Consider the following 19,570-nt stretch of genomic DNA (forward strand, 5'->3'; position numbering starts at 1 on the left):
TTCGAACAATGGTAACATGATATCTATGCACAGTGTACGTGAATCACGTCACGTTTAGTATACAAGAAAGATTTCAAACTTTACGACATGTGTTTGTTAATTTTTATTGCATTGGTTTCGGCATTGACAAAAATATACATATCAGCAAAACATAATCAGGTACAATATTGATACCATAAAGGTTAATTTTGTTTCCATCGATTCATTTACAAAATACGTATTTTTGGAAATATCTTACATTGAAACATTCAATGACATACTATCTACCTAAGCAGAGCACTGTCCTCTCATCATATTGTCGATATATCAAAGAAATATTTGCCTTTCTCCCGCGTGACACAAAAATTTATGACAGCTACAGGTCATTCATAAAATGTGGCTCATCTTCTAAGCAAAGAACACTGTTGTAGAGAAAATGTAAAGAAACTTGTATGTTTGACATGTACTAATAGCACCTCATGTGTCCTGTATATTCTTGTTTCCTGGTTATGACTGTTGCTGTGTAGGTACGACAAGTCTAATTTCTGGGCTGCCTAACTTCATGCGGCGCGGAAGAGAAAAAGTTAGTCTAGTGTCCGCCGTCAAGCTACAACTGTCTCGCGCAGTCCTTCCTAGCACTGTCTGCCTCTGAAGTTTCAGTGACCGTTCTAACACGTAACACCCCAGCTTCGATGGCAGGCGGCGGTTACATCACACCGAACAACCTGTCACATTTGAACATCTACATCTAACTGCTGTTTAAAGCTATCTAATGAAGGGCGTGTATAATAGCAACATGTTCAATTCTACAACAGTTAGGAGTATCTGGGAAAAACAGTTTTTCTATTGTATATTCTGACGTAACATGATGCACGGCACGTATCCCCAATGTCACCATCCCTCCCGCATACCGTAATTAAACGCTCAGTCGTGTGTACTAACAATCAAGTACCCTATTAATAAGGTAGCGTCGCCGACCCACGGAGAATATCAATCATATCATGACAAATCGCTTCCTCGGAATAAACCAGCCTGATTGTCTTCAATTGGATCCAATATAGTCTGCATCCATCTAAAGTCTCAATGAGAGTCCCTGAGGGAGGAGTAATCAACAGAGTCGAACTCTGACTACTTATATTCCCATTATAACCTCCAAGCAGATCTTCGGTGGGGGACAGACAGTGTCTATGTACCGAAACAATCTCCATTGGCCAAGCAATCTCAATTGGTCACTTAGGGTGAGAGTGATACCAACCATAGATAATGCAAACTCCAATTGCCACGTACGGCTCTCCTTGGCCAATAGAGACTGCTTTAGTTCATAGATACTGCCTGCCAGCCACTAATAATCTGCTTGGAGATTATTTCCATTTCACCAGGGCGGCGAACCCGACTGCAACCTAGAATTTGATTTTGACAGATCACTCAAATTTAAAGAATTTCATTTAAAAAAAAACGAATATTTTACGCGTGTTGCGTTTTGTTGTCTTTCCTGTCATACATTTACATCTTACATTATATTCCTATTATGAAGGCAACAGCTGCACAAGTCCAATTCAGGTCGCAGAGATGGGGCAGCGCGATCGCGATCCAGTGGAATGGGCTAAACGTAGACCACTATGTTATCCTTCTCAGCTTTAAGGATTAAAAGCTTATCACGTTTGTGCAGTTTTGAAATCTTAATGCAACACATTCCAATGTCAATTCGGAATTAGAAAAAAGGGCAATATCTGTCAATAGGAGCACCCATGTATAAAATGATGAAATTTTCGGTATGTCTACTCGTCAGACAAATACATGTTCGCCATATTTTTCCATGCACCTTTTCACATGAGAGGATAAGTGTTGTATTCTGTATTGAAACCCTTCATATAAGTCATGACTACCAAAGTAGTCTTTGTGAGAGTTCACGTTGATTGCTTCGCTCGAAAGCGCGAATCTTAGCTTATTCACCAAACTTTCTTTTTCGGTAGAGGCATCCATAGCTCCTTTACGAATGCGCTCCAGCGTTCCTCTCCTGAAGCGACAGTTTTGGTTGTTGTCTTCATCGTCTATGCCGACAGGACAGCTCTCCGGACAGCCCGACTTCTCCGGCTCCCCGTCTTCTTTTGACGAGTAAAACACGGGAGGACATCGCAGAAGCGGTTCACACACTTTGCTCCCGATATCTGGAGAAAACGCGCGAGTGTTGTCGTGCGAGACCAACCGGAGCTCCGACGTGGCAAACGTTGTCCTGTGAGGATTGTGCAACAAGAAGTCGAGGAGATGCATGTCCATGATGTCCCACGTCATCTGTCGGGTGATGCCCAAACGCTTGAGGTCGCTAAACCAGGCGTCGTGGTTCAGGAAGTTTTTGACATGATGGTTGCTGAACTTGATGTTCTGCTTCAGATCCTTGATCTTCCCGACGACTATGACGTCGAGGACGGGGTTTTTCTCGGCCGGCTCGTGGCGAAGCTGGTTGGCTATCCACTCAACACTGTTGTTCGCTCGGATCTTCTTAGTCTGAACGTCCGACAGGTACTGGCCGAGGGTGGCGTGATCTTTCTCCATGTCCTGGACGACCTCGCCTTGTGCGTTTATCACCCCTTTCAGAGCGATCGACCCGTCGAGAACGAGACGACGTGATGCGGCGACAGGGACGCGACCGAGCCCGACCAGACGATCGACGTGGTACGACACCAGCTCGGCAAGCCCTCCGTTGAACAGCTGATTGCCGACTTGTTGTCTGGGGCCGTCGCTGACGACTTTGAGATACGCGAGGTCGTCGTCAGCAAAGTTGGCAAGGAGGTAGTCCCGTCCTTCTACGATGTAGGTGTGCTTGATGGGGGAAGTCTTGTACACGCTTCTTAGTGTGTTGTCGTACTTGTCAGCGTCGTTATTCTCACAGAGTCTGTTATATTCGGCCAGCAGGGTTGACGCCCTTCCGTCCACCTCCTCGTAGATTTCCGGGTCTTCCTTCAACAGTAGGGGCGCCATGACCTTGTCAGCGAGAACTTCGTCCTTGAACTGAATTCCCAGACTAGGGACCTGAGGAAAAGGTGGTAGGTTTACATGCTTAAGTTGATAGCTAAGATGCTTAATTTGAAAGTAGAAATACTTCATCTGCTAGCAAATACATCACATTTCACTCCTCCCCCTCCCCATGCAAACATTAACTGCTCCATATCAACCTTTTATATAAATAGACCATCTCAAAATTCATAAACATTTTAACATCATGCACGCCACATCAAAATTGATGATTCCATATTTACCCCCTCGTGCGACTATTACAATAACCTCCATGCTAAATGAACTCTTCCAAATTACTCCTCCCAATCCCTAGTAGTTTTTCTCGCATTAATCTCGATCAGCGTGCTCATGTAAACATAGTTACCTTCGAGGAAACAGAAGTGGTGAGTTTGAGCCTGTCCATCATCTCCTCTGGTACTTTGCAGACGTGACTCTTGGTGAAGAGAATGTCCGTCAGACGATCAAGCCGGTACCTGGACAGATGGGAGTGTTTTAGTCATGAGTACCGTGATGAGCTGAATTGAGCTATCATTTTGTGTAATCATATTTGACTTGTTTGTTGCATGAATGTAATATTCAAATACCGAATGTGCCTTTCTGCACATAAACATCAACATTGACATTGGTCACTGGAAGAGTGCAATACATCAGTAATGGATGGATAGAAGGTAGCCAGATTAAATCTTGCTTATAGCAGCCCATCCAACATCCGACCGGCGTCGGGAGGGGCCAGTTATACTAGTATAGCCCTGGGCAGCAGCATTTGTGTTACACATACTAGATAGATGGATGGATGAATGAATGAAAGGGTGAACAAAGGAATGGATTAAGAGATGAAGGAAGAAAGAAAGCGGAAAGAAAGGAAAGAATAGTACCTGTATGCTGGTGGCATGTCGCCTGATGCAACCCTCTCCGGTACGAGGCAGCGGTCATTGTCAATCAGGACGTAGTTGTTGGTCTCCTTGTCCGCGAAGTGGGAGTGGCCGGACTTCATGCAGTTGGCCAGATACAGGAACGTCACGTAGGTGAAGAAGTTCTTTGGGTGTACCAGGTCGGCCAGGAGCACGGACAGGCGGGTGTACATGCCGATGTCTGGCAGCCAGGCCGTTACAAAGGCAGACACTCCGTTCTCGTTCCGGTCGCTAAGCGTGCAGTCGACGTCTTCCCTTGCCAGGGCAGACGCGTTCTTGTCCATGATGTTGGAGAAATCTAGTATCATCCCGAACGATGGTGGAGTCAGGGACGTCTTCATGACTCGGTCGAAGTAGTGCGCCTTGAGTTCCCTCAGATGGCTTTCTCCCTGAAAGTGGAGGATGTTGCTGAAGACAGACTTGAGCTGGACCTTGCTCTTCTGGCAGTCACTGTCCGTGTACTGGTACAGGTCTGCGGCAAAGGACACACCGCATTCCTCCCTAGTCTCCTCCACCTGTCCCGTGTGGATGGTAGCGCCCTTCCGGTTCTGGATGTTCAGCATCCGCCAATGGTCGAAGTTTCCAAACGTCAACTCTGACGTCTCTTTACAACAGTTCTCGCAGAGGTCCAGCCGCTCTAGCCTGATACCGCTCAAAGTCTCTGGGTTATACTCGGACCACAGGCACTTTCCGTGCGGCAGGCTGAGCGCGATGTTACAGTCGGGGTGATCGAGAGAGATCTTCGGCTGCAGACACGGAGAGGACTTCTTCTCCACCAAGGTGAACTGGGACCGTGCCTTCCTCTTCACCGACTCGCTGTTGACGAAGAAGCACTTCAGCCGCACGTTTTCCGAGCCCCGGTCCGCGTTAACCCTCTCAACTCCGTTGTTATAGACTTTCAGGTTCTTCTCAGCGTTACCCATGGCCAGGGTATTCTCCAGCTCAAGCTTCCCGCCGTTTTCGACGTTCTCGTCGCCGTACCAGATCCCAACCTCGTTGTTGACCACGGTGCTGTCGGACACGGTGACGTTGGGCTGACCGTAGCTCTGCTGCAGCCCGACGCGGCAGTTCCGCATGACGGCGCTCCTGATGGCCACGCGAGACTTCTCACCGGAAGTGACGACACACGAGCGCCGGAAGTCCTCGACGATGGTGGACTCGATGACGAGGTTGGTCCCCTTGTGGTGAATGCCCAGTCCTCCGCCAACTGCAAACACGCTGTGAAAAGTAGAAAGAACTCTTATGAAATACAAGTAATACATTTCGTGTTTTGAAGAAAAGTTTGACATTGTTTGTTACTCGACTTGCCACATAAAGGGGCATAGCATGCGAAATTCATTGTAAATGAGAACATACTCTTCCGATCAAAGAAACACGTGTACCTTAGCTCCTTTGTTTCCACGATCTAATGCAAACAAGTAGTTAGGGAATTATTCAATATAAAAGAAACTTCAAGATAATTTTGGCGTAAAGGCATTTGCATGGAAATGGAAAGAATTATGTCTATTATTTGTAATCATGGAATGAAGATTGAACTGCTCGCTGAAGATTTGAACCATTCTGAATATTTTGGACGGTTTAGGACTCGGTACCGTGACCTAGTCTGGGAGTATTTTACCTGTTGGATATCTTCGAGAACTCGCTGTCCGGCGGAGTGATCCGCGAGGAGTAGAAGGTGAAGCCGTCGGTGGTGAGGTCTGAGGAGCCGGTCTGGTCCTGGCCGATCTCCGTGACGTGGACGTTCTGTAGCGTCACCACGGCCTGCTGGACAGACCCGCCGCCGTTACACCGGGATATTACTGCATTGTGTACCTATATATGGGCATAGGGGATACGAAACCACATTGAAATGAATTCGTGAGAAGACAGACATAACGTTACATACAAAGAGAGAGGGGGAGAGTGGGAGGGAGCGAAGAATGAGGAAGGGAAAGAGAGAGAGAGAGAGAGAAACAGGCAGGGAGACGGCATGCTGAACAGACCCACCTCCGTTACACCTGGCTTTCACTGCATTGTGCACTTATACAAAACTTTGAATCAAGGTCAAACGAAAGACAGATAGAAAGGCAGAGAGAGAGAGAGACAGAGACAAAGAAAGAAGGAGACAGAAGTACAGGGAAACGGCCTGCTGAACAGAGTCAGCTCCATTTTACCGGATATCACTGCATTGTGCACCCATACAAAATACACAACTTTGGAACAAACTTAAGAGAAAGACAGACGGAATGTGACGGAAACGAGCCGGTAAAAATCCCTGCCACTACTATCCTCGCTAGTCGCTACCCAACATCTGCTTTGAGAATAATACACTGACAGGGACACGGAGAGACAGAAGTGGAGAGAGTTGATGATGTAGATCCATTGTTACTCTTTTGAGGGGACACCGTACAGTTCACAGTTTCACAGTTAGAGGTGCAATATGCACATAGCATCATTATTTATATACCGCTAGGACTCTGACTACGATTTTCAATTCAACTACATGTATTGTGTTCAAGCGGACGGATGATATCAGTTCTATTTAGCAGTCTTACCTTGAGTCTGCAACGTTCTCCACCGATGGCACCGCCTACATTGTCAATGATCCCTCCTCCAACGAAGGTGATATCCGAACTTTCCTCCCCGTGTATCACCCTCTGGATGTCCAAGTTACCGAAGTTGGAGTGTGCACTTGCGCCTCCTTGCAGGAACCAGGTGTTATGCAGTAACCCTCTGGCGTACTTTCCGAAGAGCAGCTGGTTCCATGGCTTCGTCTCGCCGCTTTCGGAGGGATAGCTGGTAAAGACTATGGGCTGCCCTTCTTTAGTTCCAAGCTTTGCCTGGCCCAGAACTTCTATCCGCGCGTCGGGTTTCATGAGAACGAAGACTCCAGGGTTGACTATCAGCTGACTGCTTGCCGGTACCGTCACAGCACCCTCTACCACCACGAAGCCGCTGGTCCACTGCAGCGCGGCGCTGTTCAGGTTTCCCCGTTGGAGTCTCCTCGTCTCGACGGTCGGGTCGTCGAGGTTCACGGCCTTGACCGAGAGCTGTTCCGTGCACGACTCGTCCGCGACTCTTCCGCCGGCGGAGTACGGCAATCTCCCGCTGACCGACACCAGGACGTCCCACGCCCCCTCTCTCGGGAGGGACAGGTTGGTGGTGCCGATGCCGTAGTACAGCGTCACCGTCCTACCGGGGGAGTCTGGCGGCGACCCACCGACGCTCACGGAGGCCTCCGCTCGGGGGATGGAGCGGATGCGCCCGCCGACAATCTCGATCTTCACGGGGAAAGCGGCGCCCACGGGCACGGTGTCGGGACAGGTGATGACCAGCCCGCACCCTCCGCCGGTAAGACTGAGCACAGACTTGAGCGCCACGGGCCCGACAGCGTCCAGTCGGACGTTCATCAGGATGACGATCAAGGCGAGGGTCAGCAGGGCAATGATGGTCTTCGGCGTCAGGAGACGGCCCGGTAAACGGATACCTGATGGATAAAGAGTGTTACCATTGATTATTTCTAGCCCTAGCCCTAGCCCCAGCCCCAGCCCCAGCCCTAGCCCTAGCCCCAGCCCCAGCCCCAGCCCCAGCCCTAGCCCTAGCCCTAGCCCCAGCCCCAGCCCTAGCCCCAGCCCCAGCCCCAGCCCCAGCCCCAGCCCCAGCCCCAGCCCCAGCCCCAGCCCCAGCCCCAGCCCCAGCCCCAGCCCCAGCCCCAGCCCTAGCCCTGGCCCTGGCCCTAGCCCTAGCCCTAGCCCTAGCCCTAGCCCTAACCCTAACCCTAACCCTAACCCTAACCCTAACCCTAGCCCTAGCCCTAGCCCTAGCCCTAGCCCTAGCCCTAGCCCTAGCCCAGCCCTAGCCCTAGCCCTAACTTTTGAAAGCGACAGGTAACAAAATCTATTTTTTGAAATCTTTGAACCGCAAACCCAATTTACTATATAGGGAATCTTTCATTTTAAATGATATACAATAATCATAATAGGAACTCAATTCGAATTTGATCAGAATACACTGCATAGAAATATCACCCTATGCATTTTAGTTTAAGCGAGATATGATTTGTGCATGCCGTGGTTAGACGCACAGAAAAGTTGTAAACAAAACAAACCTTTAGCAGCCATGTGTTGAGGTACACTTTGCCCTACAGGGATGTCAACAGCAGTGAAGCGACGAAAACGTAGCGTTTGTTTTGGCAGTTACGACTATACACGACCAGCGTAGACCAGTAGTACCTCCTGTACCAACCCTGGCACCACCTGTAGTGTGAGAAACACAGTAAGTCACTCAGACTGACACACACACGAGACAAATCTGTACATGTGCGAGAAAGGGTTTATATGCGCAGGCGTGATCGGGCTTACACCACGCCGCGCCGATGTAAAAAGTCATTTATGAGCTCACAGGGGCCAACTTGGGTAAGGGTAAGGGCCTTAGGCCAATACTGATTAAGAACAGCTGACGATCCTGTATATCTAGGCAACCGAAAATGTTCTTGTCTTCTGTCCAACGGTTGTCATCGGTGGCATTTGTCATACTATGCATGCAAACAACATTGCCGACATAGCTCTAACATTAGCCCGAACTTAAAACGTGACCACAGACTGCTAAGCAAACAGACTTGTTGTGATGACGGTACAATAGGACACCACGTGACCAAGGGACCAACAACACGCCCCGAACATACCTCTTGATTTGGAAAATACCTGACCGCAGAAAAATAAACATTGTTGAGGATTGCTGCGCATGCGTATTGTGGGAATATTACACATGTCGTGTATATATGCTTTGAAAAAAAACACAACTAATACAGTACAAACCGCTTCGTTCTGGATGTTTGTAACATTGTGAATTCAGCATTTTTACGGGGCTAAGGCTCCGTTTGTACTTGTGCGTATGTTCAAGTCTGTATAAGATGCGCATTGGCATTATGTTGGCTTTGATGAAGTTTGGAGAGCAAAAGAAATAGTTTTTTGCTAGACACCCAAGATGCACAGCGGTGGGTCGAAGAAGAAACTGCTTCCCATGAAACTTTAGGTAAGCCAAACAAATATGTCAGTCCTCAACTCAAACGAACTTGAATACGCACAGAAGTCATAATGCGAACAAATCTTGCTCCATCAAAGTTTGACCAGGAGATATGATTTCTGTTTAAAGCTCAGATAGCCTAGTTGTTTGTAACAATCAGCTTTTGCAATATGGTGGCAAGCTGAAAGATATCTGGTCGTGATTTAAAAATGGTAACAAAGACGAACTCATAGTTTCAAGGTTGCTAGACAAAACTTTGCACCTTGCGGTTTGTCCAGACAACTAAGTACACAGAACACGCCACAATGTCGTGACTGAACAACCCGAGAGCCTTCACCTCAGGCTAGAGGTAAGGACAGAACCACCGGCACGTGACTTCTGAAAACATGACCTCATACGGCAAGGCCAGACAAGTTCGTCGCACGTCGTCGTTAGATATTTTTTGGACGATGTGGCACTGAACATTAGTAACGTGTTTTAGGCTAACGTCGCATTTCCAAACCAGGCCCGGCCGGGCTGTTGCATACAGTTGCTCCTGTAGGACTTAGTGCGCCAGTGGACGAGAGGGTGGAGAAAGAAATGCATACTCCTCCTTCACTTTAAAAAAACCCAAGTGCCGGCCAGGCAGATTGGTCGCCTAACCAACCCTGTACATGTCTGCCTACCCTTGTCTTCCGAGACAGACGGATGCCAACGAAGGTCGACCAACTACTAGTATGTTGAATTTAAGTCGGACTTAAAATGAATCCGGGACCCGGTAACAAACAGACGCCGTGACCTACCCGTGGGGAAACACTGAGGAGTACCACCTCCCCCCCCCCCCCTCCCCCCTCTCGGTATCCGGCAGTCCACCGGGACAAATTTGTGGCTTCGAAGCCCGGTCGGCGCTACATCCCTGATGGACACCGGTGCAATTGAGACCTAAGCCTAAGCTGCAAGGTGGATTGCCATAGCCCATGTCAGCGAAAAATGGATTCAGTATCTATGCCAGGGTAAAAGTTGAAACCTGGTGAAATGAGAGTGTGGGTTCGTGTGGCTACAACGGCAGAGTGTTCGACTCAGAGCCAAGTGGTCCTGAGTTCGAATGCTATCATGTCATTCTCGCATCCCGTAGTAGCGTCAAAATCACGCTCTCGGTCGACTCTGATCGGAACTCCTCGGCCGCGTGGCGCGTTGGTACACCCGATCCCTCGATCTCGGAAGTTAAGCAACGCGCGGTCCGGACAGTGCTTGGATGGGGGACCAACCAAGGACGTCCGGATTGCTGTTGCCTCACGAAGCTTTCCACGAAATCGTCTTCCGGGAGGGACGTAAAACGGGGGTCCCGTGCTCGAGGAGGTGCCTCGACCACGTTAAATAGCCTCATTACCCTCACTTTGGGTACCTACTGGCTGCAAAATACACCCAATATTATTATTATTGGTCATGTTGGTAGACTCAGCGAATGTATCAGATTTCTTCAGAGAGTTTATGACCGGAAATAACCTTGCTGACTGGCACCCGTTTGGTGTTACGCGACGCGCGTTCTTTTGTAGGGTGGAAGACATATCAACTTTGCCCTACTTACTAAACCGACGGCGCTCATGCTTACTCTTCAAGCTAAGCAGAGGTTCAGCTCCGGCTGTCGATTTTTTGGACCGGGTGAATTGCATGCAGAGGTTTGGCGGCGGGACATGAAGAAAACAATACAACACAAAAAGCCAAAGAACGAGTTCAAACAAGAAACACCAAACAAAATACGTCAAAAATAGCCGGAGCCGACCCTCTGCTCAGAGAGAAGCTCAGACCGGGATCATTCGTTGTCCACACCTTTACAATGATATCACTAAACTCAAGTTGACATCTGTCAACTTCAGCACTCCGAGCTCAGGACCAAATCATGTTGGGGTTTGAATTATCTCCAAGCAGATCCTACAGTATCATAAGATAGTATCAAAAGTTGTCAGAGGAGTGAAGCCGGCCTAGGAGTGTGTTTGGCTACCGGTCCAGGGGCAAATGTACACCTCTTGGCTGACTACACTCCTTGGCCAGTTTAGTACCATCTTATGCCATCGTAGGATCTGCTTGTAGATTTGGGTTTGAACGGGACTACGGCTTTATATGGGGAAACAGGCGCTACCGGTCCAGGCGAACTCTTGGTCTGCATATATGAAATCACCGGCGTGGCATTGCTGCATACGCAAAAGCCATAAGTAAACATCACACTGCGTTCCCGTCTCCTAAGACATTCTGTGACCGGAGTTGACCTGACTTCACGTTTCGCGTCACGTGGACTGAGTACGCCTCAACTTTGCCCTACATTTCTTCTGAAGTTCAACAATAGTGGGTCCAGTGAACTGCGACCACCATAAACTGGGTTTGATTACAGTTAGGTAATGTAATGCCACACTTAAGAAGAGCACACCGAGGTAACCACCGATCATCGTTTGTATGGCAAACGTAAGGCTGTAGTTAGGCCTAACAAAAAAAAGTGCTGTGTTTCCGTTTATTGTCCTGAATAAAATAGGGGCGGCAACGTTAGGTATACGGTTCCGTTTTGACTTTATCTTTTTTTGTTGTTCAGATTTCAGCCGAAGTGAGCCAACATATATAGTTCATAGCAATGTAAAACTGAAATGCATCAGCCTAATATTTTCAACATATTGCAATACAGATATTGCACAAGAACAAGTATAACGTTATGTATCAGTAGATCTATCAATAAACTGAACAAAGAAGCACAATGCTTCCTACACATTCTTGCACCAAGTAAGATTATAATGTACTTCAATGATTGTTCAAAACTAGGGCTGTCAAACATTAATGATATTCATTAAAATTCTGTTCTGTCAACAATGGGAAGAGAGGACGCACGGCACGGGCACCACGTTTGGGCGGGAGAGATCTTTGCCTGTCCCGCGGTGAGCTTGGCCGAGCCACGATAGACTTGAGACTGTACCAGATTTATTTTCTGGTAGGTAGAAAATATGTCATGATTTCATTCGCGGACCTCCAAGAATACGTAAGTGATGTTAGGAAAACGTTTTCCAACGCTATTAGGCCATCTAGAGAAATAAAATTCAAATGTGGCGAAATGACTTGTACTGTATGGCAAAACGACTTACTTTGTGGCGAACTATGATGACGTTAGCGAACTGCCATTGTGGCGAAACTACCTACTGTTTTACCGTTTGGACGACATCGATGGCAACAGCGACAACGTTTAAGTTCTATTTTATTATCGATACATATAAATGGTTATAAAATACATACAATGGCAACCCTTTTTGTCTACAGTAGCACCTAGCGCTCATTACATTTTGAACACAAAGTGTATAAGGATCTCTAAGATCCAAAAGACGACTCAGGAGCTGTCGGGATGCCAAAGAGAATTGCTTATGGCCATGGTATTTCTAAAACGCCTAAATAAAGTTATCCTTCTAACTCTGGTCCGGGCTTTACATGCCAACTTGGCTTGAATCGTACCGACCTTAACCTTTGTCCCTCCTCGGAACTCGGCCAAAAGCGCCGAACTCTGGCGGTCTGACCTGAAGACAAAACGAGACTGTGCCTTTCATCTGGAGACAGTTAGTACTGGTACGTCTCTGCCAAGCTCGGACATTTCCACTCTGAGACGACGCAAAGCAATAAGCCCGGCACAAGATGTGGGGCAAAGGCCACAAGCCCCTCACTGACGTCTAATCCGGCAAAAACTAAAAAAGAAAAAAAAATCTTGTCTTGATGATCAAGAGGTCGTCGAAAAGGGCAAGCATAATTTTCGTGGATGAAACTATAAAAGAAAGTGGCCAAATCTGGTATATAATGACAGAGACGTGAAGAAAGAGCAAAGGGGGCCGAGACGGAGGGACAGAACTTAAATTCGTAGAGCAAGGGAAAGAAGAGAGGAAGAGAGAAAAGAGAACAAAAAGGAAACGCACACTGCATTCTGTTATGCCCTATTAAAGAGGGTAATAACAAACGCCCCTTACTTTGCTTTGTCCACTTAATGTTGACTCAGTATACTGAACAAGGGATGCATGGTACCCTACACAAACACTTTCTACGACGACAGGTACCGCCTAGTATAACCCGACAATACTATATTTTTGTTGGACACTGCAACATGCAGGAGCTAATGACGTTTTCGGGGGGGGGGGGGGTCTCTTGTCCACAGTGGCCTGTACAGCCTACAGATTTAATAAGTGACAAAAATTTAGTACGTCTAATAACCTCATAGTTCGTATTCGGCTCGGCAGATGGCAACAGGTAACGTAGGGCTGCGTTATAGTCTTTGAGCCATGCCGATTTACTGAGTTTAATAGGGATCTCCGGCAGCGCACTGGAAGTTTTTTGGCGTACGTCCCAGCTTTGTTATGTGTTTGTCCGCTGCCCGGTGCTGTCAGATTGGCCGGGGGCCGGCCAGGGCCAGCGGAACTTGGCGAACTGACAAAGATGGTCTCTGATAACAGTGGACGTCAGACCAAAACCACTGACTAGTGTGTGTGACAAATACATTTACGATATTTTACATAGCAAACAGACAAACAAGGTGAATACAAGCACTGATGTACACTGGGTCAGGAAGCTTCAAGTCTGACTCTTAGTATTTTCAGTTACGGTGCTCTGCCTGTTTGTCGGTGCCCCCTGCAAAATGTAAATCTCCAACCAGATCAAAAGCAGGCAAAGCAGTGTAGCCGTCCTAGGGGTGTTCTTGGCTACCGGCGAACACTCCTACTAATCCTGGGCCGGCTACCTTCCTTTGCGAGCTTTTGATACTATCTTATGCTACAGTAGGATCTGGTTGGAGATTATCAACCAAGAAGACCATGCAAGATTGCACCGCAAACTTTTGAAGAGCCCAGTCAAGTTTACCCACCTTATGAGAGCCTGCTATCCTTCAGCGAAGAGAGAGTCTTCCGCAAACGCTGACTCTGTGCTTACTATTGAAGTTACACAATCTAGGGAGGGGTCACTTGTGGTCATGATGCAACACTAAGTAAGACGAGAAGCCAAGAAGAAGGCCTGGCCGCACCAAAACACTTGGCCCCTGTCCAGGTTCCGCTCTGTGCCTGGCTTTGCGTACAACAATGAGGAAAGGACAGTGACCTCGCGGAGAAGTAACGCTATCCCCTATTCATGTTTGCTCTATCCCAGTGGCCCCTTTTCTGCTTACCCTAGCATGTTGACAGAGGCCAGCTGACAAGTAATAAACAAAGGCTTTGCGGCCTGTACCACTGCCCTGTGTGGGTAGGTACGTAGTTTCTCACTGAGAGGAGGAACTGAGAGAGGAGGATCCAAGGAATATATGAAGAATCTACAAAAACAAGGACTTTGAAAATTGGATAGATATTAATGGCCTGATGCTAGAAACTATTCACATGCTATGGCAACACTTCATACGTTTCCTGTACATTAGGCCATGTTGATGTTTGATCACTGGTATATGGATGGCATCAGCGGGCAGATCAACTTTCGCTCGTTTCCAAAATAAGGGGTACAGTAGACGGTACAAAGCAGCTGGAAACCAGCACAACAAGAGTTCGGAGACCTCATACCTCCATGAAATATTCTGATTATGCAAATGACTTTCACATTTGCATAATGCTTGCTTATGTTTTGCTTATGCTTTCACTTACACAGGTCACAGTGTTGACAGCACAATCATTTACTACACGTACTAAGAAGAATTAAGACACTCATTAATTATGCAAATTAGGGACTTATTTGCATAATTAGTATCTGCTTAACTTCCGCCTGCCACAAACTATATATGTAACATGTATTTGAGTCCTATATTGGAAAACACTGTAAATATAGATTTTCCTCATTAAGTATGCAAATTAATCCAAATTTGCATAATTTGCACTTCATTATGTACATCTCTGCCACAGGTACCTGCATACCAAATATCATGGAAATCCATAATTCCTATGTGCCATTATGCTCCTTGGAAGATTTTGACAAAAATGCTCCTGCAGTTCCAGAGCAAGCTGCTAGGGGGCCCAAACATACACCACTCCTTCCTTACATCAAAAGCTATTTGTCACCAAGAAATCAAGACCATAGTATGTCCAGGTAAAAAGATACAAAAAATTGAAGTTCTGCTGCAGTACCAAGGTCACGCACCAGGGGGGCCCAAAATTGACCTTGACCTTCGTCTTCCCAACCCCAACCCCTACCCACATACCAATTATCATCGTAGTCCATCACGAGGCTCTCAAGTTATGATGTCCACAAATATCCGGAAACACAAACACACACACAGACACACCCACACATAACACACACACACAGACACACTCAAAACTATACCTCCATTTTTCATGGAGGTAAATATGCAGATGCTTATAACATCATAGAATACCAATACAGAATTTGGACAATCCAAAGTCAAAGTAGATGTGAAAGAACAAAAATTAAAAATCTATTGTTTGATTACCGTACTCTTTGTGTTTACTTTAGTCTTTTCTTCCTGACCACTTAGATTCCATTATATACCATATGGAAGACACCCTTCTTTTTGGCCAGACTTTTTTTATTTGCATGCTCGCATCAGTTTTGGGATTCCAAGAGGGCGCCATACATCAATCAAATCAAAATGGCCAGACGCTGATCAGGCAGAACTACATGTGCTGTGCAAACAAGCTGACATCATGAGTACACATAGGGCATTATGATGATTAATTACACGTCCAGGCTCCTAGCTCCCGAAAGAAATAGCATTAACTGGTCAAATAGGGGAAGGATTTGTTTTAATAAGTCAACTAGAGTAGGAATTAAACTGACTACAGCATGAGTGTTTTTCCAACAATCGAATTCACGAGTCTGTCGAAGACTACCACTACTGCACGGCATACCAGTGCCGCTAGTCTGCTTATCGCTAAAGGTTGACACCACCGGCGCCCCGGTCTCCTAGAACAATCACGCTAACCGCAAGGGTTCAAAGTCCACAACTATCACCGGCAATCCCCGATTATCATTTAGGACAGCAAACTCCACCCAAATATCCACCTGTTTTGCCATTCACCAAAGCAAGAGAGTGTATTAAAAGTTACTAACAAATTGAATGCGCTAATATGAAGTTGAGTCATTGTATAACATTCAACCTTCTTGGCAATCATAATGAAGCGAAAACTAAGATGGTTTGGTACATGTATTAGCCTCTACCAGGCTCCGTGGTTCGGTGGTCTAATTGTAAAAATTGGACAAATAGGGTGCATAGCCTGGTAGAGGCTGACATGTGCCGGAAGATCGTCAGTGCTCGCAAACAAAATACAAGGGACAGTGCCAGGAAGCTGGAAGAGGGGAAGGCAGAGGAAAAGGCGGATTGGCCGAAGCTCTAAGAGCGGCGGAGGACAGAGCAGGTGGATTTGTGCAGCGACTAGTCATGGTGCCACAACCATAGAGAGGTCGAGGAATTAAGTGAGGTGAGAGTGAATGAGCCAGTGCGCTGAATGAGATATGCAATACATGACCAGTTAACCCACAATAAACCACGACGGGACCATGCAGGTGTACACGAGGCCAGAAGGGTCAATGGTCGGTAATGGCAGACATGAGGCATCAGGTAGGCTCTACTGAGCGGGGCACGCTCACGCACTGCGGCACGCTCCGAGTTGTCGCGTGGCCACGTTTCGACCGTGAGGGCGAACTATGAACTAGACCCTAGCTACGGTGCCTTGGAGATAGTATCAAAGCTGGCAAAGGAGTATAGCCGACACCGGTGCCCGTTTGACTCCCTTTGCCGGCTATCTCCCTTTGGTCGGCTATAATCCTTTGCCAGCTTTTTGATACTATCTCTAAGGCACCGTAGGGTCTGCTTGGAGACTAACTATGAACCATTGAAGGACGTTTGAAGCATTCAGACTCTTTGGGTTGCTGGAAGAAAAAAAGTAGAATTCATTTGCCAAACAGGTTGGATGATTTGCCAGGGGCGTTCGGTAGGCCATCGAGAGCGACAAAGTCCTCTGATAAAATGTTTCTCCTGTTTTGGGCCAATTGCCAGAATTTTTTTTTTATTCCGCTATGTGAACCCTTACTAGACTGACACTTAGGTCAGTCTAGTAGAGACTAAATTAATTAGGAAGAATGTCCGACAACCTTGGCCAAGTCAGCATGTCATTTTATAATATGATGTTAGGACTCGAAATTCAATAACTTGGTCCTAAGACCTATCTACACCATTCAATGACCAACAAAGTACCATGGCCCTCGCCCGGCACTAGACAACCTTAGCCCATGTTGAAAAGCGCGAATCAGCGCTCCAACCAGCCAGCGTTGCTAGAAAAAGGCCAAAATCATGCCCAGGCCATACTGTCTTCACGTGCGCCCGTATGTGTGGTCATATGTGTGCACAGGCGGTCAGCACGCCTTGTACTAGTGGTGGATGGGGCGTTATGTTTCTGACTGTGAAAGCAGCGTCAGCAAACCAACCTCAGTCAATGTCCATTGTGGGGGCGTTTCTTCATTTCTCAAACTAACTCAGATTCGGTAAACGCTGTGTCCATATCCTATATGGACCTTTATGCAATACGTGGCAGCACAGGGAATATGCTGTATATTCCGACAAGGCATAAATAAAAAAAAATCTCAGCTCTTTCACTAACATATGGAAGGCTGCTACAAACATGTGACATAGCCTTTTTGTGACACACCAACAGCGTCTGCACACAGCATTGAAATATAGATCTCCGAGGTTCATTTAGGTGTGCTACCAGGTATACAAATACTATTCTTGCAATGGTTAACCATTGAATACAACCTGATTACAGAAGAAATTCAAGCTGCACACAACAACGCCAAACGAACTACCTGCTTAAAACAGCCATAAAAGTAAGCACACAAAGCAAAGGCATCTATAAATTAGGGAGAGATGAAAGTTTCAAACGAGCAGAAGAAAAGGCCGACCTTTACCTGAGTCGCCTTCCCGCACAGGTGCCCAGGTCACCCCACCGGTCGGCGTCTGCACACAGTCTGATGGTGAGGTAGATGCCAGAAGGTCTGTTTGATCGCCAAACGGACAAAGGTTAGTCTCTACCAGACTGGCTACGCTGGCCGTTATAGGGAGAATAATTGACCAGAGTTTTGCTACCAGAAGAGTTGGCCGGCCGCGCAGCAGGACAATCCCCGGCCGTATGAAGGCCTAGCCACAAGTCGGCGACACAATTTTCCGTCTTGTCAGGCTTAGGTCACATTTCAAAACCGGGGCCCGGCCGGGTAGCTTTCTGGAGCAAAAATAATGATATAAAAGATTTACAAATACACAAAATGTCAAAATAATATTCATGGACATGATTTGTGCACATACATTTTAATTTTTCGTTTCTTAAAACATCCCAGCCGGGCCCCGGTTTGGAAATGTGACGTTAGCCTAAACGGTCGTTGCCCTAACGCTGAGCGGTCTTTACCATATCCGAACATATAGTAATAAAATTGTGACTGTATGGACTAATGTTACACTACATTAACTAAATTTACGTTGTACTAATGTATTCGATAAAAACTGGTGTATATAATTTGGCACCTGCTAGATTGGGATAGAAGCTTGAAAATTTAAACTTGCTTTGTAAATACACATTCGCCCTAATCTCCAAGCAGATCCTACGGTGCCATAAGATAGTATCAAAGCTGGCCAAGGAGTGTAGACGGCCAAGGGAGTCAAACGGGCACCGGGAAGTTTGATACTATACATTACGCACCGTGGATCTGGTTCGAGATTACATTTGCCCGACCATCATCCGAAACCTCTTCTTGGAGAAGGAGAGTTTTGCTACACATTTTCCCATCAAAGCTGAGCCCAAATTGAAAATCAACGCTCCCAAGAAAAGTAAGGCCACCGCTACATACGTCTGACAAGGAGGCTATACATAAGGGAACAAGATTGAAAGCTGGCAATAAAATCTTTTAAAGTTGATCTGCCTCTCCATATTGTCCATCTCCCACCCAAATATAACACCTTACTTTATCCCCCTGCAAGCACACGGTCACTTTATATGTACGGACATTTTCTCGTGGCTGTTTACACCCCTTTATTTGTCCTTCAATAAATCTCTTAGCGTCAGGGGTTATTTTGGGGCAACCCCTCATAAATGTGCAAGGCCACAACAAACACTGCAACAGAGACATGTTGTAGTCCCACTACGTTTTACCCCTTTTATTTGAAACCTGCAATCATTTCTAAAATATAATAAGATATGATACAGTTCAAAATACATTAAAGCTAATTCATATTCGATCCCATTTCTTCTTAGATATTTTAGGTATGGCATTAGCAACCGAAAGTCTTACCCCTTTAAAAAACGAAGCTATATAAAAGCTGCCATACCAATACTCGTAAATGGCAAGAAATTTGAAACAAAGGGACTATATACTTGAAACATGATTTTGTTATTTGTACAGCTAACAATACACAAGCATGCGGATTGTCCAATATCCCACTCTGAAACAAAATGATGGATAAAAAAAGATGATTTGCAGCGTACCTGCTCAATTTAAGGTAAGAATAGCATGATTGTCCAGTTGCCACATTTCACTTCATTTATCCTCACTAATAAAGCTAGTAATAAATGTAAATTGTTTGAAATTCCCAGGGAAAGGGTATTGCTTTGCAGTTGAAACAATAACATAGGTCAACACAAGTTAGGCCATAGAGCAAATCTTTTGAATCCATTGCACAGTGGCGT

General features: G+C 46.5%; 1 protein-coding gene across 1 annotated transcript; it reads right to left on the reverse strand.

Annotated features, from left to right (window-relative positions):
- Positions 1 to 1,340: 1,340 nt before the first annotated feature.
- On the reverse strand, positions 1,341 to 8,462 carry LOC118428570. The gene is made up of 7 exons (XM_035838667.1): positions 7,993 to 8,462; positions 6,440 to 7,371; positions 5,524 to 5,717; positions 3,870 to 5,123; positions 3,359 to 3,467; positions 1,933 to 3,009; positions 1,341 to 1,379 (listed from the first exon to the last, which is right to left on the reverse strand). Exons 1-7 carry the CDS (start codon positions 8,003 to 8,005, stop codon positions 1,341 to 1,343), a joined length of 3,618 nt encoding a protein of 1,205 aa, XP_035694560.1. The 5' UTR covers positions 8,006 to 8,462.
- Positions 8,463 to 19,570: the final 11,108 nt, after the last annotated feature.

The sequence above is a fragment of the Branchiostoma floridae genome, chromosome 13 (genome assembly GCF_000003815.2).
Source record: "Branchiostoma floridae strain S238N-H82 chromosome 13, Bfl_VNyyK, whole genome shotgun sequence".
NCBI lineage: Eukaryota > Metazoa > Chordata > Leptocardii > Amphioxiformes > Branchiostomatidae > Branchiostoma > Branchiostoma floridae.